Source organism: Ahaetulla prasina, chromosome 1 (assembly GCF_028640845.1).
Source record: "Ahaetulla prasina isolate Xishuangbanna chromosome 1, ASM2864084v1, whole genome shotgun sequence".
Lineage (NCBI taxonomy): Eukaryota > Metazoa > Chordata > Lepidosauria > Squamata > Colubridae > Ahaetulla > Ahaetulla prasina.
In genome coordinates this window covers 365,249,158-365,275,750 of record NC_080539.1, presented here as the reverse complement: position 1 = coordinate 365,275,750, position 26,593 = coordinate 365,249,158, and the positions used below count along the sequence as shown (strand labels likewise).

The window sequence follows — 26,593 nt, the reverse complement described above, 5'->3', positions numbered from 1 at the left end:
ATGACTCAACGCCAAAGGCGCATGGAATATATATATATATATATATATATAAATAATCTGAGGTTTCCACGGGTGTTTGTATGTAGGTCTTTGGTTATTCGGGTTTTCTTCCGCGTAAAATTGGAAGTGTCGTGACGACGTTTCAACGAAATCCCATTCATCATCTTCAGGCTAGGTGTTTACAGCTTCATGCTTCTAGGAGAAATGCACGAAATTTCTCCTAGAAGCACGAAGCTGTAAACACCTGGCCTGAAGATGACGAATGGGATTTCGTCAAAATGTCACCAAGACACTTCCAATTTTACGCGGGAGAAAAACCGAATAACCAAAGACCTACACACACACACACACACACATATATATATGTTGACTTACAATGGTTCATTTAGAGCAGAGGTGTCAAACTCGATTTGATTGAGGGCCACATCAGGGTTATGTTTGACTTCGGAGGGCTGGGGGTGGGGGAGTGGGGGTGGGGCTGGATGTGGTCATGGTGGGCGTGGCCAGGGTGGGCATTTGACACAGGCTCAAGATGCACTTCTTCCCTTCTTTCTTTCCACTGTACGCCCCGGCCTCCAGAAGCATTCTTCTGGCCAAAACGGGCCGTGCGGAGGCCCTGCGCAGCCCCCACACAGCCTGTTTTCAGCCTCCCGGGCCTCCAGAAGCACTCTGCTGGCCATAAACGGGCCCTGGCACGCCCCTGCATGGCCTGTTTTTGGCCTCCCCAGCCTCCAGCAGCATGTCAGCCCCGACTCAATGGTACTCGAGGCTGCCATTCAGGCGGGGCCAGGTGACTCACATATGGGTCCAACGCCGATTGTGGATTCGTCCGGACCACACCATCACTGGCGTTGCTGCTGAACAGCCAAAAGAGCCAAACCACGGAGGATTTGCTGAGTCTTGGCTGCGGGGTGAAGTCACGGGTGGAGCCAGCCAGCCTGGATTAGGGGGCAGTTTATTGGCTGTGTTATAGGCTGAAAGCGTGTTGGGGGTGCGGCTGGGGGGGGTGGAGTCACAGGTGGAGCACGAGAGACATTAAAAGGTGGAGGGGAGCACTGCGCGATAGCACTGACTATTTTTCCATGAGCATCCCCCAAAATAATAACATCCCCGATAATAAGACCAAGCCCATATTTTGGGGTTCAAAAGAAAATAAGACCCTGTCTTATTTTCAGGGAAACACGGTAGCTATCTCTTTCCTGTGTTCTATGACTTCAGCATTTACTAATTTCAAGAGAATGATCTACTTTTGTCCTCACAAAATAACCTCGGGACGTGCTTTATCTAATCAAAAGGTCCATGTAGCACTTGCTTTTATTTGATTCTGATAATAGGTAATCAGTCGATCAAAGGGAAGCCTCAAAACCAAGCTTGAAGGCACCAGTTCTCTTCTAATTAGATCTATGATAACATTTCTTGAGCTTGGAAGCCACCCTTAGCTGTCATGACTAGTAGCTCTTAGTAAAACAAGAAAGCCACAAATGTCTCTATCTTGACTTTTTTGACCCCTACCGCTCTGGACATTCTCAAGGGTCAAGTGACATCATGCATATCAAGGGTGAAATCCAGTAGGTTCTGACAGGTTCTGGAGAACTGGTAGTGGAAATTTTGAGTAGTTCAAAGAACCGACAAATAACACCTCTGGCTTTTACTTTTTCTTTTTTTTACATTTATATCCCGCCCTTCTCCGAAGACTCAGGGCGGCTTACACTATGTTAGCAATAGTCTTCATTTTATTTGTATATTTATATACAAAGTCAACTTATCGCCCCCAACAATCTGGGTCCTCATTTTACCTACCTTATAAAGGATGGAAGGCTGAGTCAACCTTGGGCCTGGTGGGACTAGAACCTGCAGTAATTGCAGGCAGCTGCTGTTAATAACAGACTGCATTAGCAGTCTGAGCCACAGAGGCTGGCCCCAAAGTGGGGTGGGAATGGAGATTTTGTAATATCCTTCCCCTGGAGTGGGGTGGCAATGGAGACTTTGCAGTATCCTTCCCCTGGAGTGGGGTGGGAATGGAGATTTTGTAGTATCCTTCCCTTGCCAAGCCCGCCAAGCCATGCCCACCAAGCCATGCCCACAGAATCAGTAATAAAAAAATTGTTTTTCAGTGATGCATATGATGACACAATTGTTTACATCAGGGGTCTGCAAACTTGGCTCTTTTAAGACTTGTGGACTTGAAATCTCAGAACTTTGGGAGTTGAAGTCCAAAGTCTTAAAAGAGCCAAGTTTGTAGACCCTTGGTTTACATTATACAAACAGTGTACTTTGCCTGATAGTATTATGATTTATGATGTCTGTCATCATAGCTTCTGCTGGACACTTAAGTTCCCCCCCCCAAGAAAGAGCTGTCACCTACCCATCTAAAATCAAGCAAATTGGTATATTGTGATTTCTGTTGCTCTTGATTTCCTTCCTGTTCTTCCTTCTGATAACTACTGGGCAGTTGCTCTGTCTCTTTGTCTTTGCCAACATACACCTCTTCATTGTGGGGAATTCCTTCAGAAGTCAATTGCTGATAGAGGAGGGGGAGATAAAAAGAGACAATAAGAATAGAGAAAAAAATATTAAAAATGAAGTAAGAACACAAAACAGGAAATCATAGTACAGTAAAATAGAAGCTAAAATGCTTGGATTTTCCAATCGATGGATAATCGTGTGTGTGTGTTTGTGTGTGTTTATGTAATTGATAAATGATCCAGAAGACCATTGATGTCAGGATTAATCTGGATTCTCTAGATTCTCTTTCCACTTATGACTGTATGACTGTAACTTTGTTGCTGGCAATCCTTATGATTTATATTGATATATTGACCATCATTTGTGTTGTAAATGTTGTACCTTGATGAATGTATCTTTTCTTTTATGTACACTGAGAGCATATGCACCAAGACAAATTTCTTGTGTGTCCAATCACACTTGGCCAATAAAAAAATCTATTCTATTCTATTCTATTCTATTCTATTCTATTCTATTCTATTCTATTCTATTCTATTCTATTCTATTCTATTCTATTCTAGAGCAGGGCTCTCCAACCTTGGTAACTTTAAGCCTGCAAAGCTGGCTGGGGAATTCTGGGAGTTGAAGTCCACCAGGCTTAAAGTTGCCAAGGTTGGAGAGCCCTACTCTAGAAGGCTGTTTTATAATACAGAATCATCTCCTCCCAGTCTCAATGTCTATAATTTTATGAATGTGTGAAATTATAATTAATTTTCCCTGAGGTATGAACAGTATGTATGTATGTTTACTGCAATGCTCTCTACATGGGGCTCCCCTTGAGGGGCATCCGGAGGCTCCAGTTAGTCCAGAATGCGGCTGCGTGGGTGATAGAGGGAGCCCCTCGTGGCTCCCGTGTGACACCTATCCTGCGCAGACTGCACTGGCTACCTGTGGCCTTCCGGGTGCGCTTCAAGGTTTTGGTGACAATCTTTAAAGCGCTCCATGGCATAGGGCCAGGTTACTTACGGGACCGCCTGCTGCTACCGAATACCTCTCACCGACCCGTCCGCTCTCACAGAGAGGGACTCCTCAGGGTGCCGTCGGCTAGGCAGTGCCGTCTGGCAACACCCAGGGGAAGGGCCTTCTCTGTGGGGGCTCCCACCCTCTGGAACGAACTCCCCCCAGGATTTCGTCAACTTCCGGACCTCCGAACCTTCCGCCGCGAGCTTAAAACTTACTTATTCATCTGCGCAGGACTGGGTTAGTTTTTAATTAATGGGTTTTTAATGAGTTTTTATTATTTATTCTAAATTTTAATCTCGGCCAATTGAATAAGTTTTTTAATTGTATTTTAATTGTATTTATTATTGTATTTTTATCTGGCTGTGAACCGCCCTGAGTCCTTCGGGAGAAGGGCGGTATACAAATTTAAATAAAAAATAAAGAATAAATAAATGTATGTATGTATGTATAGGTAGCCCTTAACTTACAATCGAGCCCAAAATTTATGTTGCTAAGTGAGACAGTTGTTAAGTGAGTTTTGTTCCATTTTACTACCTTTCTTGCCACATTTGTTAAGTGAATCATGGCAGCTGAAAAGTTAGTAGCATGGTCATTAAGTGGCTTTGGCTTCCCCATTGACTTTGCATGTTAGAAGGTCGCCAAGGGTGATCACACGACTCCGAGAAATTTCAACCATTATAAATACATGCCACTCGCCAAGTGTCCGAATGTTGATCACATGACCATAGGGGTGCTGCCACGGTCATAAGTATGAAAAATGGTCAATTTTTTTCAGCGCCGTTGTAACTTTGAACCGTCACTAAACAAACTTTTGTAAGTTGAGGACTACTTGTATTCCATTTCTGCCCTGCCACAATCCCAATGACTCTCAATAGTTCACTGTACAGGGCTATGTGGCGCAGTGGTTAGAGTGCAGTAGTGCAGGGTACTTCTGCCGATCACCGGCTACGCGTCTCAAAGCCAACAAAATATGGCTACGAGTACAATAAACGACGGAAGGCTTGCCAACAAACTGTGACAAGTTTGACAAACACACCGATTACACCGATAGAAAATTGATAGCGGCAATGACTTGCCAGATAGAAGGATCCAAGTCGGAGGAAATCCACGTTTTATACTGTGATGATTACATGCGGTCCAGTGGTGGGATTCAATGTTTTTTTTACTACTGGTTCTGTCGGTGTAGCTTGTTGGGCGTGGCAGGGAAAGGATACTGCAAAATCCCCATTCCCTCCTCAATCCAGGTGAAGGATGCTGCAAAATCCCCATTCCTTCCCCACTCCAGGGGAAGGTTACTGCAAAATCCCCATTTCCTCCTGATCAGTTGGGACTCGAGAGGCAGAGAATAGATGGGGATGGGGGCGGGGCCAGCCAGAGGTGGTATTTACCAGTTCTCTGAACTACTCATAATTTCTGCTACCGGTTCTCCAGAACTGGTCGGAACCTGCTGAATACTACCTCTGATGCCATCTTTGAGATACATGATTATCATAAGTCAATGCTTAATGCAGACTTCAGCCTGCAGCTCTATTCTGCCGAAGCTCTTAAATACTAGCTGCATTCCACCGAACATGCTAAATCAGGGGTCTCCAACTTCAGCCACTTTAAGACTTGTGGACTTCAATTCCCAGAATTCCTGGGAGTTGAAGTCCATAAGTCTTAAAGTGGCTAAGGTTGGAGACCCCTGTGCTAAATGACTGTTCATTTATTCTTCATGGCTTACAATGAGCAACCAACCTTTTGCCTTAGGGTGTTTGTTGAATCCTAGAAAATACCATTGCACAGAAATTTGAGAGATTCGGCATGTCCATAGATCTTTGGCTTCATCCTACAAGATAGTCTTTGACTTACAACAGTTCACTTAGTAACCGTTCAAAGTTGCAGCGGGACTGAAAAAAGGGACTTACAACCGTTTTTCACACTTAGGACCTGTTCACACTGTTGCTAAGCGAGACATTTGTTAAATGAATTCCGCCCCCAACCTTTCTTGCCACGTTCGTTAAGTGAATCATGGGGGTTGTTAAGTTAGGAACAGGGGTTGTTCTGCACTACTATTAATCGTTTCATAGTTCCCATCACCAATCTCTTTCCACTTATGATTGTATGACTATAACTTGTTGCTGGCAATCCTTATGATTTATATTGATATATTGACCATCAATTGTGTTGTAAATGTTGTTCCTTGATGAACGTATCTTTTCTTTTATGTACACTGAGAGCATATGCACCAAGACAAATTCCTTGTGTGTCCAATCACACTTGGCCAATAAAAAATTCTATTCTATTCTATTCTATTCTTCCCCGTTGACTCTGTCTGTCAGAAGGTGGCAAAAGGTGATCACATGACCCTGGAACACTGCAACTGTCATAAATAGGAACCAGCATACGAAGTTTGATTAGATGACCATGGAAATGCTTCAAGGGCCTTATGGGTGAAAAACGGTCATCCTTCTGTTTAGCGGTGCTATTGTAACTTTGAACAGTCACTAAACGAACTGTGCTTAAGTCGAGGGCTACCTGCATTCCCCTCAAAGTCGCTGCCTGCGCAGCTCCATCCCTCTGTGATCCTTGTCCTCTGCTGTACCTCCTTGAGTTCTCCAGAATCCACCAAATTTTCACTGTCATGTGATATGTCATCAAAGCTCAAGAGGCTGGCAGACTTGATGTCTCTTTGCGGGATGTGATGCTTCTTTCCAGACGGATTTTTTCTACACACTTCCTCGGAATCGCCGATATACGTTTCAGGAAACTAAGGGGAAGATACAGAGGAAAAGGCTACATCAGCCGCATCCTAAAGATTACGTTCAGGGAATCTTTGAATGACATTTTAGAAATTTGATTCTACCGTCGCTAGTGATCTGTGATCAGGCAAATGTGAGAGGCCGCTGGGCATTTGGGAGAAAAGGGATTTGTTAGTTCTTCAGCACCTTAATCGTACGAGGAAGCAGACTTTTTATTTAGTCTGCTTCAGACATTAAAAGGCAATCCATACAGGTAATCCTCGACTTACAGCAGCTCATTTAGTGACCACTCAAAGTTACATCATCCGTGAAAAAAGTGACTTATGGCCATTTTTCACACTTATGACCATTGCAGCACTCCCATGGTCACATGATCAAAATTCAGATGCCAACTGGCATGTATTTATGACAGGTTGCAGGGTCCTGGGCAGGGGTGAAATGTTCCCAGTTCGGACCGGTTTGCCCGATCCGGTAGCGATGGCGGCGGGTGGTTCGGAGAACCAGTAGCAAAAATCCCTGTCCCCTCCCCTGCCCATGGCCCAACTGAGCCATGTGATCATCAGAGGGTTTTTTGTTTTTACTTTTAAAAGTATTTTTTTCTTCAGCTGAAAAAATGTTTTAAAAGTAAAAAAAAGGGGGGGTGGGGGGTGGAGGGGGGGAATAATTGTTAAAAAAAATTTTTTTGTTTTTGTAAAACTTTTTCAATAAAAAAAATGTTAAAAAAAAGCCTCTGATGATCGCGCTGCCCGTACGCTCGCACAGAGAGGGACTTCTCAGGGTGCCGTCCGCCAAGCAATGTCGGCTGGCGGCTCCCAGGGGAAGGTCCTTCTCTGTGGGAGCTCCTACCCTCTGGAACGAACTCCCACCTAGTTTACGTCAACTGCCTGAGCTTCGGACCTTCCGCCGTGAGCTGAAAACTCATTTATTTATTTGAGCGGGACTGGCTTAAAGTTTTTAATTTTTATTTCCTATTTTAAATATTAATTAAATTGGGGTAGGAATTTTTTATACGATTTTTAAGGGTTTTTAAGTTTATCATTTTAAATTCTTGGCCATTTGTAGAATGTCTTTTAATTTTCTGTTTTTAATTGTATATGGTTTATTGTTTTAAATTGGCTGTACACCGCCCTGAGTCCTTCGGGAGAAGGACGGTATAAAAATTTAATAAAATAAATAAATAAATAAATTTTAAAAGCATTTTTTTCTACAACCTCTTCAGTCGAAGAGATTCTTAAAAAATGCTTTTGAAGGGTTCTGATGATCAGGCAACTCAGCTGCAATCGTCAGAACCGTTTAAAAGCATTTTTTTACAACCTCGTCGCCCGAAAAGGTTGTAGAAAAAATGCTTTTAAAAGTAAAAAAAAAAAAAAAGTTGGCCATGCCCACCCAGTCACATTACCCCCCCCAAGCCACGCCCCCAGAACTGGTAGTAACAGATTTTACATTTCACCACTGGTCCCGGGGTCACGTGATCCCCTTTTGCAACCTTCTGACAAGCAAAATCAATGGGGAAACCAGATTCACTTAACAACCCTGTTATTATAACAACTGCAGTGATTCACTTAACAGCTGTGGCAAGAAAGGTCAAAAAAATGGGGGTTAACTCACTTAATAAATGTCTCGCTTAACAACATTAATTTTGAGCTCAACTGTGGCTTCGCATGATCCATCTTTAAGGATGGAACTCAATGCCTTTTTTTTCCAGAAGAAAACAATTACTCTAAAGTCTTCCACTTGTGAATTGGAAGTCTGAAGTTTCAGGATGTAGCCCTACATCCACTCACCACTATTAAGAATAGAATAGAATAGAATAGAATAGAATTTTTTATTGGCCAAGTGTGATTGGACACACAAGGAATTTGTCTTGGTGCAGATGCTTTCAGTGTACATAAAAGAAAAGATACCTTCATCAAGAATCAGAAGGTACAACACTTAATGATAGTCATAGGGTACAAATAAGCAATCAGGAAACAATCAATATCAATATAAATCGTAAGGATACCAGTCATACAGTCATAAGTGGAAGAAGATTCCACTTATGGAATCTTATGGAAGGGGCGTGCATAAGTGCACGAAAATGCCTACCACTCCTGTCCTATTGTTTCCCTTCAATATTGTTGCTGTATATAATGTTGTGACAAAATAAAATAAAATAAAATAAAAATAAAAAAGATGGGTGATCGGAATAATGAGAAGATTAATAGTAATGCAGACTTAGTAAATACGGTCAAATGGTGAAAAAAGTAAGGTTCTACATTTAGGCAAGAAAAATAAAATGCACAGGTACAGTATATATGGATACATACATATGTATATATACAGTATATATACTGTGTGTGTGTGTATATATATATATATATATGTTTTCTGAGGTTTTCGCGGGTGTTTGTATGTAGATCTTTGGTTATCCGGTTTTTCTCCCGCGTAAAATTGGAAGTGTCTTGGCGACGTTTCGACGAAGTCTCATTCGTCATCTTCAGGCTTCAGCTTCGTGCTTCTGGGAGCAATATGTGACTGCAGCTGTTTCTTCCTTTTTAACTGCTAGTGGGGGTTTGAACTGATTGGGTGGGAGCTTGGCTGTGCTCTGATTGGATGGGGATTTTTTGGTGCTCTGATTGGATGGGGGTGTGTCCTCTTTGGGTGGGGGCTTGGTTGTGCTCAGATTAGTCTGAGCTGCAGGGGGATTTGAGCTGGTGAGCTGCACAGCTGTTGTCCGGCTTCGTGTTCGCGGTCGTGCCACATCTATATACATCTATATAAGTATATATGGTACCTCACTCAATAGTAGTAACTGTATATATATATAAGTATATATGGTACCTCACTCAATAGTAGTAACTGTCAGGGGGATCTTGGAGTCCTAGTGGACAATCATTTAAATACAAGCCAGCTGTGTGCAGCAGCTGCCAAAAAAAACGCCAACACAGTTCTAGGCTCCATAAACAGAGTGATAGAATCAAGACCACATGAAGTGTTCATACCACTTTATAAGGCCTTGGTAAGGCCACACTTGGAATCCTGCTTCCAGTTTTGGTTGCCACATTGTAAAAAAGATGTGGAGACTCTAGAAAGAGTGCAGAGAAGAGCAACAAAGATGATTAGAGGACTGGAGGCTAAAACATATGAAGAATGGTTGCAGGAACTGGGTCTGTCTAGTTTAGTGAAAAGAAGGACTAGGGGAGACATGATAGTAGTCTTCCAATAACTCAAGGGTTGCCCCAAAGAAGAGGGAGTCAAGCTATTCTCCAAACACCTGAAGGCAGGAGAAGAAGCAATGGGTGGAAACTCATCAAGGAGAAAAGCAACCTAGAACTAAGGAGAAATTTCCTGACCGTTAGAACAATTAATCAGTGGAACAACTTGCCTGCAGAAGTTGTGAATACTCCAACACTGGAAGTTTTTAAGAAGATGCTGGATAACCATTTGTATGAAGTGGTGTAGGGTTTCCTGCCTAAGCATGGGGTTGGACTAGAAGACCTCCAAGGTCCCTTCCAACTCTGTTATTCTGTTCTGTTCTGTTCTGTTCTGTTCACCTTCCATTGAATTTAAGGAAGGTAGCAACTACACAATGGCACTGTTAAATCAACAAGATGGAAGATGGCAGAAAAGAAAAGATAAATAGTCAACAAATCTAGTCTGGCTTCAGCTGGGCTTGGGATCAAGGCCAAACAAAAGAGGTGAGGCTTTGAGAAGGGTTTTGAAAGGAGAAAAGGAACAACTTTCAAATATGTACCCAAAAAGATATTTCCTTACCAATTTCCCAGCCATAATCTTCTACACAATCCCTGGATTTTTCCTAGCGTTTTTGAAATGATATGATTGCTTCTCTTCTTTTGTCTTTTGTGGCGGGATTAGTTTGCTTGTTTAGCCCCTTTCCATGGGATCCCCACTGTTAGATTCTGGCCCATCAAAGCCAAGCCACCAGCTACTGTTGACTTAGACTGGGCTCCCAACTGAAGAGTGAGACAAAGTTCTAGATTGGTGTCACAGACAGGTTCTAGATTGATTCACTAGCCAAGAATCCATACCTAGTGGAGTCACCATAGAAACCTGCAGAGCCAGCAGAGATGGAAGACCTTCATATTTCTTCAATATCTTTTCCAGTTGCACCTAAACAGGACACAAGCATATCAGAATAGAATAGAATAGAATAGAATAGAATAGAATAGAATAGAATAGAATAGAATAGAATAGAATAGAATAGAATAGAATAGCAATAGCAATAGCAATAGCAATAGCAATAGCACTTAGACTTATATACTGCTTTATAGTGCTTTTACAGGCCTCTCTAAGCGGTTTACAGAGTCAGGATATTGCCCCAACAATCTGGGTCCTCATTTTACCGACCTTGGAAGGATGGAAGGCTGAGTCAACCTTGAACCTGGTGAGATTTGAACTGCCACACTGCAGCTAGCACTCAGCTGAAGTAGCCTGAAGTGCTGCACTCTAACCACTGCACCACTCAGCTCATAGAATAGAATAGAATAGAATAGAATAGAATAGAATAGAATAGAATAGAATAGAATAGAATAGCATAGCATAGCATAGAATACAAAACAATACAAAACAATACAATACAGTACAATACAATACAATACAACACAACACAATACAATACAATACAATTCCCATGGTCATGTGATTAAAATTCAGATGTTTGGCAGCTGACTTATATTTATGATGGTTGCAGTGGCCTGGGATCATGTGATCACCTTTTGCAACCTTCTGACAAGCAAAATCAATGGGGAAGCCAGATTCAATTGACAACCGTGTTATTATAACAACTGCAGTGATTCCCTTAACAACTCTGGCAAGAAAGGTCATAAAATGGGATAAACTCAAACAAATGTCTCGCTTAGCAAGAGAGATTTGGGAACAGAACAGAACAGAACAGAATAGAATTAACCGTTATTGTCATTTTCCTTTATACATAATGGCACACATTAAAATGAAATTCCGATGCATGACTCTCAAAACACATCTATGTATATTAATCACAGCCCATCTTGAATATATAGTGGAAAAGAGAGTCTTGAGAATTTACAAGGTTGATACTACAGATAGTCTTCAACTTACGACCACAACGAAGCCCAAAATTTATGTTGCTAAGCGAGACATTCGTTAAGTGAGTTTTTGCCCCATTTTACGACCTTTCTTGCCACCGTTGTTTAAGTGAATCTATGCAGTAGTTAAATTAATAAGGGAGGGAACCCAAATGTCTGCAGTGATAAGGCAAGATAAGGACTGGCAGTGGGGACACCACCGTTCATGTTGGTCTAACCTTCTGCCAACTCAAGAATGGGTGAGGGCACCAACTAGCAATCAGGAAACAGCGTCAATAAGAGGTCATGGTTCTAATAATAGCTGTCTTTCCTAGTCTGGTGCATTCCAGGAGCATTTGGACGATAACGTCAGAATCCCTAGTCAGCAATCTCAACAGATCTGAGAAAGATTGAGTTATACAGCTCAGTTGCTGTATAAGCACTAATCTAGAATTATCACTAAGCACTTATCTAGAATTGAAGGAATAATGGAGGAGAGTTACTTCAGATCTTGGTTTAGTGAACTAATTGCTCTTATCGTTTGTAGAGATTCCATTCACATTCCATTCCGTGTTATACATTCAGGTAGTTCTCATTTAGCGACTACTATTGAGATTAGCAACCTGGTCACTGAGTGGAAAAATCACGTGACTACAACTGTGCTTGTGGTTTTACTTCAGTTTCCATTTTTCCCCACTCCTCCATCCTAACTCAAGGTGGCAAACATATCTAACACACTTTCCTCCTCCTATTTTCCCCATAACAACCTTCTGAGGTGAGTGGGGCTGAGAGAGAGTGATTGGTTGAAAAAATTCCATATTCTGTGTTTTGCTCATGTCTTCTTTTTTTATTTTTATTTATACATTTTTCCGTTATTATACAAAAGTGCTTTGTCAACAGTGTATTGTCTGAGTCCACTGACATTTACAAAATAATAATAGTCACGTTAGTAATAATAGTCATAATAGTCATAATAATAGCAATGCTTGCTTATATGTAATAATCATCTTTCATCATTAACTTTTACATAGCAATAATCTTTTATCTTCTAATTTCTACCTCTATTTTGCTCATGTCTTCATTACCTTTCCTTCTGTTAAATTCACAGTTTAGCATGTTAGGTAATCCCAACAAATCGTGCTTTTCTCAATAATCCAGGGTTGAAGAAATCATGTTTGCCACAATTTGTGTCAAAGCAACCTGTGATTCCCAGGGCACAGCATGTATAAACATAACTTATTCAATCGACCCAATTTGATGGGGTTGCATGACACACACAATGATATATTTATGGTATATAATAACTTATTTATCCAGGCAGAGCTATGCTCAGTACTCCCTGCTCCAATTCTTCCTGCACAAGGATTGTGAAATAATTTGGATGGAGAAGGTGACTGATCCAAAATCGCCTAGCGATATTCCATAGCTAAGTGTGAGCCGGAAATTGGGATTCCTTGATGTTAAACCAGCATCCCTATCATCACATACTCCTGGCCCTTTTGCCTATTTAGGACAGGGACTGTCCTAAAATCATCCAGGAAACTGACCTAGCCTCCGTGTCTCCAAGCATAGGCCAACATCTTAATCATTAAACATACAAAGTGAGCTAGGTTAATGTAATGTAGCATTCAGGGAATCCATTGGTTTAAGGTCCAATGTATTGTGCAATCCTAAACAACAGACTTCCTTGAGTAAAAGCAAAGGTCATTCAAGCATGGGAAAACATGTTACACAATTATTTATTTAATTTCTATAGCCACCCATCTCAGTCAATGACACTGGGCGGCTTACAATTCAAAAACTACATTGCAATTAAAAATACTAAAAATATTTTAAAACATGAAAAACACAAAAAACATCCAGATGAAATATATATATATATATGGAGGGCAAGATATTTGGCCAGTTAGCGATATAACTGAGAAAATGGGGCCCTTAATACATTCAGTACCCCAGACATGGGAAGATAAGCAGGGTTTTAAGGGACCATTCTAATCTCCAAAGGGAGGATATAAGGCCTCTGTGGCTCAGACTGGTAAGACAGTTTGTTATTAACAGCAGCTGCCTGCAATTACTGCAGGTTCTAGTCCCACCAGGCCCAAGGTTGACTCAGCCTTCCATCCTTTATAAGGTAGGTAAAATGAGGACCCAGATTGTTGGGGGCAATAAGTTGACTTTGTATATAAATATACAAATAGGATGAAGACTATTGCTAACATAGTGTAAGCCGCCCTGAGTCTTCGGAGAAGGGCGGGATATAAATGCAAATAAAAAAAAAAATTCCATAGAACAGGGGCCACTGCAGAAAAATCTTGCCTTCTGGTCATTACCAACTGACACTTCTTGGCTAACGGGGTCTGCAGCACGTCCATTCTGCTCGACCTGGTTGGCTGGATGGAGATTGTTAGAAAAAGGTGAGCCCTCAGGTACCCCAGTCCCAAGCCATACAGGGTTTTAAAGCAGGAGTAAAATGTAAAATTTGTTACTACTGGTTCTGTGGGCATGGCTTGGTGGGGGAGGGGTGTAATGTGACTGAGTGGGCATGGCCATTTTTTTTTTACTTTTAAAAGCATTTTTTCTACAACCTCTTTGGCAAAGAGGTTGTAAAAAAATGCTTTTTAAAGCCTCTTGACGATCAGGCAACTCAGCTGGGATCGCCAGAGGAGCCTTTTAAAAGCATTTTTTTCTACAACTTCTTCGGCTAAAGAGGTTGTAGAAAAAAGGCTTTTAAAGGGTTCTGACGATCCCAGCTGAGTTGCCTGATCGCCAGAATCTTTTAAAGCATTTTTTTACAACCTCTTCAGCCGAAGAAGTTGTAGAAAAATGCTTTTAAAAGGTTCTGACGATCCCAGCTGAGCCGCGTGATCATCAGAGCCTTTTTTTTAACTTTTAAAACCATTTTTTCGGTCGAAGAAAAAATGCTTTTAAAAGTTTAAAAAAAACCAACTCTGATGATCGCGCGGCTCAGCTGGGCATGGTGGGAGGGCAGGAATTTTTGCTACCGGTTCTCCGAACCACCCGCCATCATTGCCACCAGATCGGGTGATCCAGTCCGAACCGGGAGCATTTCACCCCTGCTTTAAAGGTAACCACCAGCACCTTGAATTGCACCTGGAAACATACCACTGCAGCTCACATGGAACTGGTATTACATGTGCATGTGTCTGGTACCATTTACTACTCTGGTACCATTTACTACTCACATAGCTGCTTTCTGCACTAGTAGGGAATTACCAGCGCTTCTCTGATGGAGGGAGTCTTCCCAGCCACCTTGAAAGAGGCGGTGGTGAGGCCCCTCCTCAAGAAGCCTTCCCTGGATCTAGCTATTTTGGCTAATTATCGTCCGGTCTCCAACCTCCGCTTTTTGGCGAAGGTTGTTGAGAGTGTGGTGGCTTGGCAGCTCCCCCGGTACCTGGAGGAAACTGTTTATCTAGACCCGTGCCAGTCTGGCTTCAGGCCTGGGTACAGCACAGAGACGGCTTTGGTCGCGTTGGTTGATGATCTCTGGAGGGCACGGGAGAGAGGTTGCCTCCTCTGTTCTTGTCCTGTTAGATTTGTCAGCAGCGTTCGATACCATCGACCATGGTATCTTGCTGCAACGGTTGGGGGGTTTGGGAGTGGGAGGCACCGTTTTACGGTGGTTCTCCTCCTACCTCTCCGACCGTTCGCAGACGGTATTGACAGGAGGGCAGAGATCGACCGCTAGGCAACTCACGTGTGGGGTGCCGCAGGGGTCGATTCTCTCACCCCTCCTGTTCAACATTTATATGAAGCCGCTGGGAGAGATCATTCGTGGTTTCGGGGTGAGTTGTCAGCTGTATGCCGACGACACTCAGCTGTACATCTCCACCCCGAACCACCCCAACGAAGCCGTCGATGTGATGACTCGGTGTCTTGAAGCTGTTCGGGTCTGGATGGGGAGAAACAGGCTCTGACTCAACCCATGCAAGACGGAGTGGCTGTGGATGCCGGCGTCCCGGCACAGTCAGCTTACCCCATTGCTGACTGTGGGGGGCGAATCGTTGGCCCCAGGGAATCGGTGCGCAATTTAGGCGTTCTCCTGGACGCACGGCAGTCTTTAGAAGATCATTTGACGACTGTCGCCAGGAGAGCTTTTTATCAGGTCCGCCTGATTCGCCAATTGCGCCCTTTCCTGGACCGGGACTCGTTATGCACAGTCACTCATGCCCTCATCACTTCCCGCCTGGATTACTGCAATGCTCTCTACATGGGGCTCCCCTTGAAGAGCATCCGGAGGCTCCAACTGGTACAGAATGCGGCCGCGCGGGGGATTGAGAGAGCTCCTTGTAGCTCCCATGTAACACCTCTCCTGCGCGGGTTGCATTGGTTGCCGGTGGTCTTCCGGGTGCGCTTCAAGGTGTTGGTTATCACCTTTAAAGCGCTCCATGGCATCGGACCGGGATATTTACGGGAACGCCTGCTGCCGCCAGTTCCCTCCCATTGTCTGGTGCGTCCAGTGCACTCTCACAGGGAGGGCCTCCTTAGGGTGCCGTCAGCCAACCAATGTCGGCTGGCACCCCCAGGGGAAGAGCATTCTCTGTGGGGGCCCCGGCTCTGTGGAACGAGCTGCCGGTGGGACTCCGTCTTCTCCCTGATCTTCAGATCTTTAAACTCGAGCTCAAGACTTTCTTTTTTCACCAAGCGGGACTGGCCTGATTGATTGATTTTAATATTTGGGAATTTTAGCGGGTTTTTAACAGGGGTTTTTATCTTTTGTATTTTTTACCTAATAGTTTTAAGTATACAGCAGTTTAATTAGATTTTTAATTTTGTTATGGTATTTTAAATGGTTTTTTGTATTATTGTCGTTTTACTTGCTGTACACCGCCCTGAGTCTTCGGAGAACGGCGGTATAAAAATGTGAATGAATGAATGAATGAATGAATAAATAAATAAATAAATAAATAGTAGAAGTTTCCAAATCTTCAGGGGCAGCCCCATGTAGGGTTTGTTACAGTAGTCTATCCTGGAGGTTACAAGGGCATAATACTCTGTAACTACTATGGGTAGTTTTCAACTTATAATCATTCATTTAATGACCTTTTGAAGTTATGACAGTACTGAAAAAAAAGTGATTTGCAATTGGCCCTCGCACTTGGAATTGTTGCAGCATCCCTATAGTCACATGATCAAAACTTGTGTGCTTGACAAATTGTGGGTGCTCATTTCTGTGAGTTAATGGATAATAATTTGCCAGGATTATTTATTAGTTACAATTTACTGGTTTACCAGTTCCTGGTTACAGGAAATTGTTTGTAAGCCGCTACACAATATCCTGTGACACCAGTGAAAGTCTCACATCCTGGACATGAATTGTTTCAACTTCTACCCTCAAAACGACGCTATAGGGCACTGCACACCAGAACAACTAGACGCAAGACAGTTTTTTCCCGAATGCCATCACTCTGCTTAACAATTAATTCCCACAACACTGTCAAATAATTTATTAAGCCTATTACTATTTTTTTTTAAAAAGTGTTTTATTTTAAACACATTAAAACAAAAGATAAAACATACAACCTTTATATACATATCACTGTTTATCAGCTATTCAAGGCAGTCCTTTCCTATTATTTATACATACTTTAAATCTATCTTATTGGACTTTTATTTATCTACCATTCTTTATTTCATCTACATTTTACCTTGTTGTTCAATTTTCTTATCTTACCTATTTTCTAACCATTCGTAACATTTGCACCAGACCTTATAATATTCTGTATCCTCTTTCCCTTTGATTTCTTTTGTAAGTTTATTCATCTCTGCACATTCTAGTATTTTTTTAATTAATTCTTCCTCTGTTGGTGGATTTTCCTTCTTCCAATTTTGGGCATAGGCTATACGTGCTGCTGTTAATATATGGAGTATTAAATATTGCATATCGTTTGTATAGTTTTCTGTTGGGATCCCTAATAAAAATTGTTCTGGCTCTCCCTTCATTGGTTCCTGTATTATTTCCTGAAAACACTTTTTGATTTTAGCCCAGAATTGTTTTGCCACTGGGCAGGTCCATCAGAAATGATAGTATGTTCCGTAAAACAGGGGTTGCCACAAAGAAGAGGGAGTCAAGCTATTCTCCAAAGCACCTGAGGATAGAACAAGAAGCAATGGGTGGAAACTAATCAAGGAAAGAAGGAACTTAGAACTAAGGAGAAATTTCCTGACAGTTAGAACAATTAATAAGTGGAACAACTTGCCTGCAGAAGTTGTGAATGCTCCAACACTGGAAATTTTTAAAAAAATGTTGGATAGCCATTTGTCTGAAATGGTGTAGGGTTTCCTGCCTGGGCAGGGGGTTGGACTAGAAGGCCTCCAAGGTCCCTTCCAACTCTGATGTTATTATTATTATTATTAATTGCTCTTACATTTCCAACACTTTGGTGAGTTATTGGGGAACATCTTTGCTATTCTGGCTGGTGGAAGATGCCATCTATGAAACATTTTCCTCTGGTTTTCCTTGTATGCTGTCGATATTACTATTAGTAGACTATAAAAAGGTAAAGGTAAAGGTTCCCCTCGCACATACATGCTAGTCATTGCCGACTCTAGGGGGCAGTGCTCATCTCCATTTCAAAGCTGAGCGCTGTCCGAAGATGTGGCCGGCATGACTCAACACCAAAGGCGCACGGAACGCTGTAACCTTCCCACCAAAGGTGGTCCCTATTTTTTCTACTTGCATTTTTACATGCTTTCAAAACTGCTAGGTTGGCAGAAGCTGGGACAAGTAACGGGAGCTCACCCCGTTACATGGCAGCACTAGGGATTCGAACCGCTGAGCTGCCAACCGTTTGATCGACAAGCTCAACATCCTAGCCCCTGAGCCACAGCGTCCCTATTAGTAGACTATAAACTATTACTGTTATTCTTCTCTTCTTTACTAGTATCTATGTCTTTCCACTTATTACTATAACCATGTTTCTTGTATCTTTCAATTTATATTGTTTTTATTTGTTTTCTAGTCCAATTTGATAGCTTATTAGTAACCTTGATTATCACTAAGTGTTGTATCTTTTCATTCTTGATGAATGTATTTTATTCTCCTTATGTACACTGAGAACATATGCACCTAAGACAAATTCCTTGTGTGTTCAATCACACGTGGCCAATAAAGAATTCTATTCTAATCTATTCTATCTAAACTTGGGTTTACCTCTTTTTCAGTTGCCTTTAATAGTTTCAAGCATTAGGGTCTTCTCCAACGATTCTCGCCTCTGTCCATAATAGCTTTATTCTTAGTGTTTCCAGTCATCAGCCCGGTTTTTCTACATCTATAATGAATTATTAATTCTTGTGGTTCAGGGAGCAGCATCCACACCCAGCCAAAATAATCTTGCGGTAGTGTAAAACACAAGATGATGTTATCACAGAAATTCCAATCTTATACATTTGTGTAATGATTTCTGATAACAATTTTCTACAGCACCACATTGGTGTGGTTTTCATCACCATGTTACTATCGGGAAAATAACAGCGTTGACAATATATTGCCAGCGTGTTGCCTCTGCACTTCGTTATTGTGTCTGGACTGCATTTAATTTTTCCAAACATCAGGATGTTCTCTAATGACTCATGCCTCCACATGATGCATCCAAAATATTTAAGATTCAAGTTTTATATTAATGCTTCCAACTATTTTATCTTGTATTGAATGACTATTGGTCTAAGATATTCTCAACAATTTTGTCTACCACAACAATTCAAAGACATCGGGGTTTTTTTTTAATTCAGCCAGATGGTCCAGCATTTACAGGACTATATTAACACAGAGTGAGATGGAGGGCATATACATCTAATAAATACATAAATGCATACAATTGCACACAATTTTGTGTAGGTTTACGGGTTATTGTGAGTTCTAGTTCACTCCTAAGCATAAAAGCCAGCAGAGACTTTGGCTAGTCTCTCTTCTCCCTCTCTCTCTCTCACTCCCTTCCTCTCTCTCCCTCATTCTCCCTCCTCTCTCTCTCCCTCCGTCTCCCTCCCTCTCCTCTCTCTCCCTCCTCTCTCCCTCTCTCTCACTCTCCCTCTCACTCACTCTCCCTCCCTCCCTCTCTCTCTCCAACCTACCTCACAGCATTGTTGTTGTGGAGAAATAACAAGGTGGGAGTTTATATGCCATCTTCTACTCACTAAAAATAAAGGCAAGGTAAGAAGCTAATCAATATTTATTTATTTATTTATTTATTATTTACATTTGTATACCGCCCTTCTCCCGAAGGACTCAGGGCGGTTCACAGCCAAATAAAATACAATACTATAAATACAGATTAAAAATACAATTAAAAAACTTATTAAAATTGGCCAGAATTAAAATTTGGAACTAAAAACCCATTAAAACCCATTAAAACACTAACCCAGTCCAGCGCAGATGAATAAATAGGTTTTAAGCTCATGCTAAAGGTCTGGAGGTCCGGAAGTTGACGAAGTCCTGGGGAGTTCGTTCCAGAGGGCGGAGCCCCACAGAGAAGGCCCTCCCCCGGGGTGCCGCCAGACGACACTGTCGCGCCGATGGCACCCTGAGGAGCCCCTCTCTGTGAGAGCGCACGGGTCGGTGAGAGGTATTCGGTAGCAGCAGGCGGTCCCGTAAGTATCCCGGCCCTATGCCATGGAGCGCTTTAAAGACATTCACCAACACCTTGAAGCGCACCCGGAAGGCCACAGGTAGCCAGTGCAGCCGGCGCAGGATAGGTGTCACTCGGGAGCCACGAGGGGCTCCCTCAATCACCCGCGCCGCTGCATTCTGGACTAACTGTAGCCTCCGGATGCCCCTCAAGGGGAGCCCCATGTAGAGAGCATTGCAGTAGTCCATAAATGGCCTTGTGACAATATTTATTTATTTATTTCATTTGTCAACAAATACAAGAAAACAAGTAACAGAGTAGACACAGACATGGACACATGAAAAAAATTTGGCAACAAAAAAAGGGATATAAATAGGCAAAACATAGCCATAAACATATAGAATGACTACATATAATTGGGAACAGTAGGACAGGGACAGTAGGCATGCTGATACATTTATGCACGCCCCCTTAGAGACCTCTTAAGAAATGTGAAAGGTCCACAGTAGGGCCGTGGTGGCTCAAGGCTGTAAGAAGCCTGTTATTAAAACCAGCTGCCTGCAATTACTGCAGGTTCAAGCCCCACCAGGTCCAAGGTTGACTCAGCCTTCCATCCTTTATAAGGTAGGTAAAATGAGGACCCAGATTGTTGGGGGGGCAATAAGTTGATTTTGTAAATATACAAATAGAATGAGACTATTGTCTTACACACTGTAAGCCGCCCTGAGTCTTCGGAGAAGGGCGGGATATAAATGTAAACAAAACAAAACAGTAGACAATTTAAGGTAAAAGGTATGGGGATTAGAGAGACTAATAACAGGATCAGGTAGAGTGTTCCAGACATTTACTACTCTATTGCAAAAGTCATATTTCCTACAATTAAGATTAGAGCAAATTACATTGAGTTTAAATTTATGATGGCCCTTGTGTTATTATGGTTGAAATTAAAGTATTAATTTACAGGTAGAACATTTTGGTAAATAATTTATATTGTTTATCACAAATATATATATATTCCATCTCTCACAATACTAGACAACACAGTATCAACAGTAGAAACCTTCAAATTTCTAGGTTCTATCATATTGCAAGATCTAAAATGGACAGCTAACATCAAAAAATCATCAAAAAAGGACAACAAAGTTCTTTCTGCGCCAACTCAGTAAGCTCAAACTGCCCAAGGAGCTGCTGATCCAGTTCTACAGAGGAATTATGGAGTCTGTCATCTGCACCTCTATAACTGTCTGGTTCGGTTCTGCAACCCAACAAGAAAGACACAGACTTCAGAGGATAATTAGAACTGCAGAAAAAATAATTGCTACCAATCTGCCTTCCATTGAGGACCTGTATATTCCACGAATCAAAAAGAGGGCCGTGAAAATATTTACAGATCCCTCACATCCAGGACATAAACTGTTTCAACTCCTACCCTCAAAACGACGTTATAGAGCATTGAACACCAGAACAACTAGACACAAGAACAGTTTTTTCCCGAAGGCCATTACTCTGCTAAACAAATAATTCCCTCAATACTGTCAAACTATTTACTAAATCTGCACTACTATCAATCTTCTCATCGTTCCCATCACCAATCTCTTTCCACTTATGAATGTATGACTGTAACTTTGTTGCTGGTAATCCTTATGATTTATATTGATATTGATTGTTCCTGATTGCTTAATTGTACCCTATGATTATCATTAAGTGTTGTATCATTAAGTGTTAAATTGTACCCTATGATCATCATTTGTGTTGTAAATGTTGTACCTTGATGAAGGTATCTTTTCTTTTATGTACACTGAGAGCATATGCACCAAGACAAATTCCTTGTGTGTCCAATCACACTTGGCCAATACAAATTCTATTCTATTCTATTCTATTCTATTCTATTCTATTCTATATATATAGGCATATATGTGGTGTCATATATAATTACAAACATATACTATTTTATTAGTGATACTCAATTATTGGGCAAGATATAGATTTACTTTGTAAAATGCCTAGTGAAATTATTTATCATGCCACACTATATTCTGATATTAAGTTTTTTCGTAATGAATACCAACGCATAAATAACGTCAAATAAAGCTTAAGCAATACATAAATTAGCCAAATAGTTAACTCATTAATGTGTGTGTGTGTGTGTGTGTGTGTGTGTGTAGACACACACATACACACAGATTTAAATTAATGATAAAAGACATAACAAGACAAAATACCAGACATCTAAATTTACGCACCACCCATCTTCCTGTAGGCGTGGCCTTCCATCACCAAACCCCGCCCATCCCGGTTGAGCGCCTTCCTCCAGGACTGCTTTGAGCCTTCTTTCCCCACCCGCCCGCATCCGTTTTCTCTATCGCTATTGGCGAGAGCAGCAGCCAATCCCACAAACTGAAGCTCCCTCCTCCTCTGCGATGACCTTCCTCCTTCCCCTTAGTTTTCGCCTCGTCCCCCTCCCACCCCCGCCTCTTTTAGAAACGGGCCGCGCTGATTGGCCACGAGGAGAGCATAAGGGGCGTGTCTCGGAGGGACGAGGCTAGAGGAGGCTAGACGACAGTGGCGACAGCAGCTGGAAGAGCAAACGCACCTGAAGGGAGGGGTGAGTGCGCATGTGCGATATGCAGTTGCTCCCCTTTCCTCCAAAATAAATAAATAAATAAATAAGAGGGGGGTCGTCTGAGTGCTTCTCCCCTCTTTAGGGACAAGTTGGGGGGGGTTGATATTAAGGCAAGTGGGAAGGGAAGTTTTTTAAGTCCTTCTCATTCTACTGAAATGGGGGACTTCAAGACTGCTGAGCTGTGGCTGGGGGTGGGGGGGGGGGCGTGTAATTTAAAAGCCAATCCCCAGTCTTGATGTGACAGTGGCTAATTTGTACTCTCCTAAAGGGAAGGGAAAACCTTCAGACTTATTTGGATCAGATGAGAGAGAATAAAGGCTTAATTGCCCCCCACCCCACCCCTTGATAAGGAAGGGACTTTAGAGGGATCATCTCCTCCCCCTTGGATTTTAAAGAGGGGGCTCAAATTCTTCTTTCCCCTCTCTTTAGAGGAGGAAGGGTGCAAAAGATATGGAGGGGGCAGAAAAGCAAATGTACCCCCTGGTTCTAATATGCGGGTGGTTTTAATTCAAATATTGCTTCTCCCGAAAGGCGGAGAACTTTGAGTTTCTCCCTTCTTCATATTTCCCAGTTAAGGAAAGTCACATTTACCAGTTTATAGTCGCTCCTCTGCCTTGAGAGGGGAAGGAGGGGGTCAAGGCTGAAGGTGAGTTGCTCCCCTTTCCTCCAAAATAAATAAATAAATAAATAAGAGGGGGGTCGTCTGAGTGCTTCTCCCCTCTTTAGGGACAAGTTGGGGGGGGTTGATATTAAGGCAAGTGGGAAGGGAAGTTTTTTAAGTCCTTCTCATTCTACTGAAATGGGGGACTTCAAGACTGCTGAGCTGTGGCTGGAGGTGGGGGGGGAGGCGTGTAATTTAAAAGCCAAATCCCCCCCCCCCCCAGTCTTGATGTGACAGTGGCTAATTTGTACTCTCCTAAAGGGAAGGGAAAACCTTCAGACTTATTTGGATCAGATGAGAGAGAATAAAGGCTAAATTGCCCCCCACCCCACCCCTTGATAAGGAAGGGACTTTAGAGGGATCATCTCCTCCCCCTTGGATTTTAAAGAGGGGGCTCAAATTCTTCTTTCCCCTCTCTTTAGAGGAGGAAGGGTGCAAAAGATATGGAGGGGGCAGAAAAGCAAATGTACCCCCTGGTTCTAATATGCGGGTGGTTTTAATTCAAATATTGCTTCTCCCGAAAGGCGGAGAACTTTGAGTTTCTCCCTTCTTCATATTTCCCAGTTAAGGAAAGTCACATTTACCAGTTTATAGTCGCTCCTCTGCCTTGAGAGGGGAAGGAGGGGGTCAAGGCTGAAGGTGAGTTGCTCCCCTCTTTTTCCTCCTCTTAAGTTGAGTTGGGGAAGGAGGCTTGAACTTAACGCGGTTTCCAAACTTGAGTGTTTCTCGTTTTGTTGATAGTTGACCTTTGTGTCTGCAACAAGCCACTTTGCTTTTGCCCCACATTCCCATCCAGGATAGAGAAGGGAATCCCCTTCAACCTAAACAATATATAATTAAATTAGGGGGACAATTAACCTGTATCTTCTTTCACACACCCACCCAAAAAATAAGGTAGAAAAGGAATGAACTTGTTGAACTGCAGTGCAATGGATAACTTCCCCTCTTTCTTGAACTGAAATGGGAGTATGACAAATGTTTAAAACCGGGGTCCTTCCCACTCTTTCCCTTCTTAATGGGGTTTTGTCTGGGGGTTAAGAATTAAAAGGGTTTCTTTTGTCTCGTTGTTCCTTTAGCTAAAAAGCAGTGGAGGCTGCAGGTTAGCTCCTCCCTTAGTTGAAACTAGAGGGTTGAAAAGCTTAAATCTGACCCGCATTCATTTGAGAAAGAGATGAAGGATCAAAGTTTAATTCCCCATTCTTTGTGGTTGGGAAAAGCTTAAGGTTAATTGACCTCTTGTTTAGAAGAACAGCTGGAAAATTGAGCCGGGGAAAGATGGTTAATCTTCCTGTCATTTTTTTGTTAAGCATTCGCTCCAAACATTTGAGGATAAGGAAAGTACCCCAATCCCTAACTAGAGAAATCTGCAGTAATAACACACTGTATAGCACTTTCAACATAGTTTTAAGAAAATGATTGTTGAAGTACATAACATTAAAATGACTGCTTTTGCAAGCTTTGGTGGAATCATATTATATTGGCTTTCTTTTTCAGTGTTGCAATTTACCACCACTCCTAAAATCCATATTAGTATAGCCCCACCCCCCAAAGGAGAATTAGTCTATTATTCAGTAGTATTTTGTGAACAGAGGTATTCGATCTGTAGCTTCCCTTCTCTCTGGTTTTTTTTTCCCCTCAGAAGAGTTCAGTATTTTATTTTTGAATCGATCATCTGAAGTTAGGTTGAATAAGAGTAGCTAGCTTGATCGGTGAGCTTCAGAAGTCATTAATCTTTACATCATGCTGACTTTTTTTATTTTATGGAAATTATTTTTGGATGAATTATTTTCATGCACAATTGGAAGAGGCGAGTAGTGAATAAAGTTGCCCCCGTTATCTCGGAATAGCGAGAAAGAGGCTTGGGGCTCTCCTAAACCTGTTGATAAGGGAATCTTGAATTGACAAACCAAGAAATATTTGATTGAAGACTAAAGATTTAGAATAAGTTTTTCTTCACTTCCCTCTGTGTCTCTCCCCTTCCCTCCGTCCATGTGAAACCGTCTGAATTTTCTGTTTTTAATGGCAGGAAAAGATTCCATGTACTCAGTTGGTGAAACATCGGTTTTATTTGTAAAGGTTTGCTCTTAGTAACTCTGGTATCCTCCCCTCTCTCTGTCAAAGCTAAAATTGACACCAGTCGGAGCCTGCAGCACTGGAATAGAAAGACCAATAGTTATTCAGTGAAAATTGGTTTTTTTTTCCGCTGCTGAAAAGAATGTCAAAGAATACATGAATACAGCAGCATTAGTGTTCTTTGTAAAACTTTCTTTTAGCTAGGGCCGTTAGCTCCCATTGGTAATGCTGAGAGTTGTTGCCAGCCATAAAAAACAGCTGCATGAGTGGCCACTTGTATAAAGCAGGGGTCTCCAACCTTGGCAGCTTTAAGATTTGTGCACTTCAATTCCCAGAGTTCCTCGGCCAGCAAAGCTGGCCGAGGAATTCTGGGAGTTGAAGTGCACAAGTCTTAAAGTTGCCAAGGTTGGAGACCCCTCGTATAATGCACATTCTTGTATTTCAGAAAAGGGGTTAGGGTACAATGGAGCTTAGTAAAATGGGGCTGCAACAAATCAAATTTAGGGAAAATTTCCTCCTTTCTCCCCTCCCTCTCCAGGCTATCTTGCATTGGCCTAGACATTTTTCTTCTTTTCTATCACAGTGTGACAGGGGTGTGTAGGTATGTCCTTTCTTAAGGATAGAGAAGATAAGCAATGCTATTCCCTCTATTGTTGGAGATAAAGCTGGTAGCTGAATCAGCTGATGAAGCTCTGGTGTTACGGCTTTGACTTTAGTTGGGAGGTGATAAAAGTATAACTTGCGAAGTTTAGGGGTTGACACACACAAATGCAATTTTTATTTTCTGCAGAGATCCTTGTATTTAATTCTCAGATCGCTGTTTGGTGACTTGGCTGTCAAGGAAGTCTTCATGACTGCCATTGATATAGCCTCGGTCAACAATGCTTGAAAACGATATGTTTTAATTAGCTGCAGAAGCTTAAAATATTTTCTGTTGTTGTGTGCATTTTGGTTGAATGGTTTAGATTTTCAATACTGAGAATCTGCAGATGTTTTAAAAAATTATTCCTACATGGGTAACATTCTGAAACATTGTTTTCCTCTTGCACAATGTTTTTTCTCTCTCCCCCAATTGTAGTCAATAAAAACAGGTTATCTTAAAGGCGTTGATTTTCACAGAGGTGGGGTAGTCAGATCTGACTAAAACTCTTGGTCTTCTTGTATGGTTCTTGGCGTGATGGGACAACCCTGAGAGCAAAATATGCTTAGCTGCACGATGATGAGCACCATTTTTGAGCAGTGTTTTGAATTAATTTGCCTTTTGCATCTGAATTGTGAGTTCACTTGTTGAGTCGCATTGCAACATTCCACTAATTATTATTATTTTTTAATTTGAATTTATATCCCGCCCTTCTCCGAAGACTCAGGGCGGCTTACACAGTGTTAAGCAATAGTCTTCATCC

The 26,593-nt window shown here is 42.0% G+C and overlaps 2 protein-coding genes across 5 annotated transcripts in view; one reads left to right on the top strand and one right to left on the bottom strand.

Annotated features, from left to right (window-relative positions):
* LOC131188281 (uncharacterized) overlaps nt 1–22,131 on the bottom strand; it is a 28,957-nt gene extending 6,826 nt beyond the window's left edge. Inside the window, exons 1-4 of one of the 3 annotated variants that reach the window (XM_058163442.1) lie at nt 22,077–22,131; nt 10,238–10,319; nt 5,986–6,217; nt 2,366–2,521 (exon numbers count right to left, since the gene is read on the bottom strand). In XM_058163442.1, coding sequence (XP_058019425.1) covers nt 2,366–2,521; nt 5,986–6,105 — 276 coding nt within the window. In that variant the 5' untranslated portion in view covers nt 6,106–6,217; nt 10,238–10,319; nt 22,077–22,131. The remainder of the gene's footprint in view (nt 1–2,365; nt 2,522–5,985; nt 6,218–10,237; nt 10,320–22,076) is intronic. The other 2 variants (XM_058163443.1, XM_058163444.1) reach the window with 2 other exon arrangements.
* Nucleotides 22,132–22,326: 195 nt separating this feature from the next.
* Nucleotides 22,327–26,593, top strand: part of SLC25A42 (solute carrier family 25 member 42) — a 62,253-nt gene continuing 57,986 nt past the window's right edge. The window contains exon 1 of one of the 2 annotated variants that reach the window (XM_058163438.1): nt 22,327–22,438. The gene's annotated coding sequence lies outside the window, so the exon portion shown is untranslated. The remainder of the gene's footprint in view (nt 22,439–26,593) is intronic. The other variant, XM_058163439.1, reaches the window with a different exon arrangement.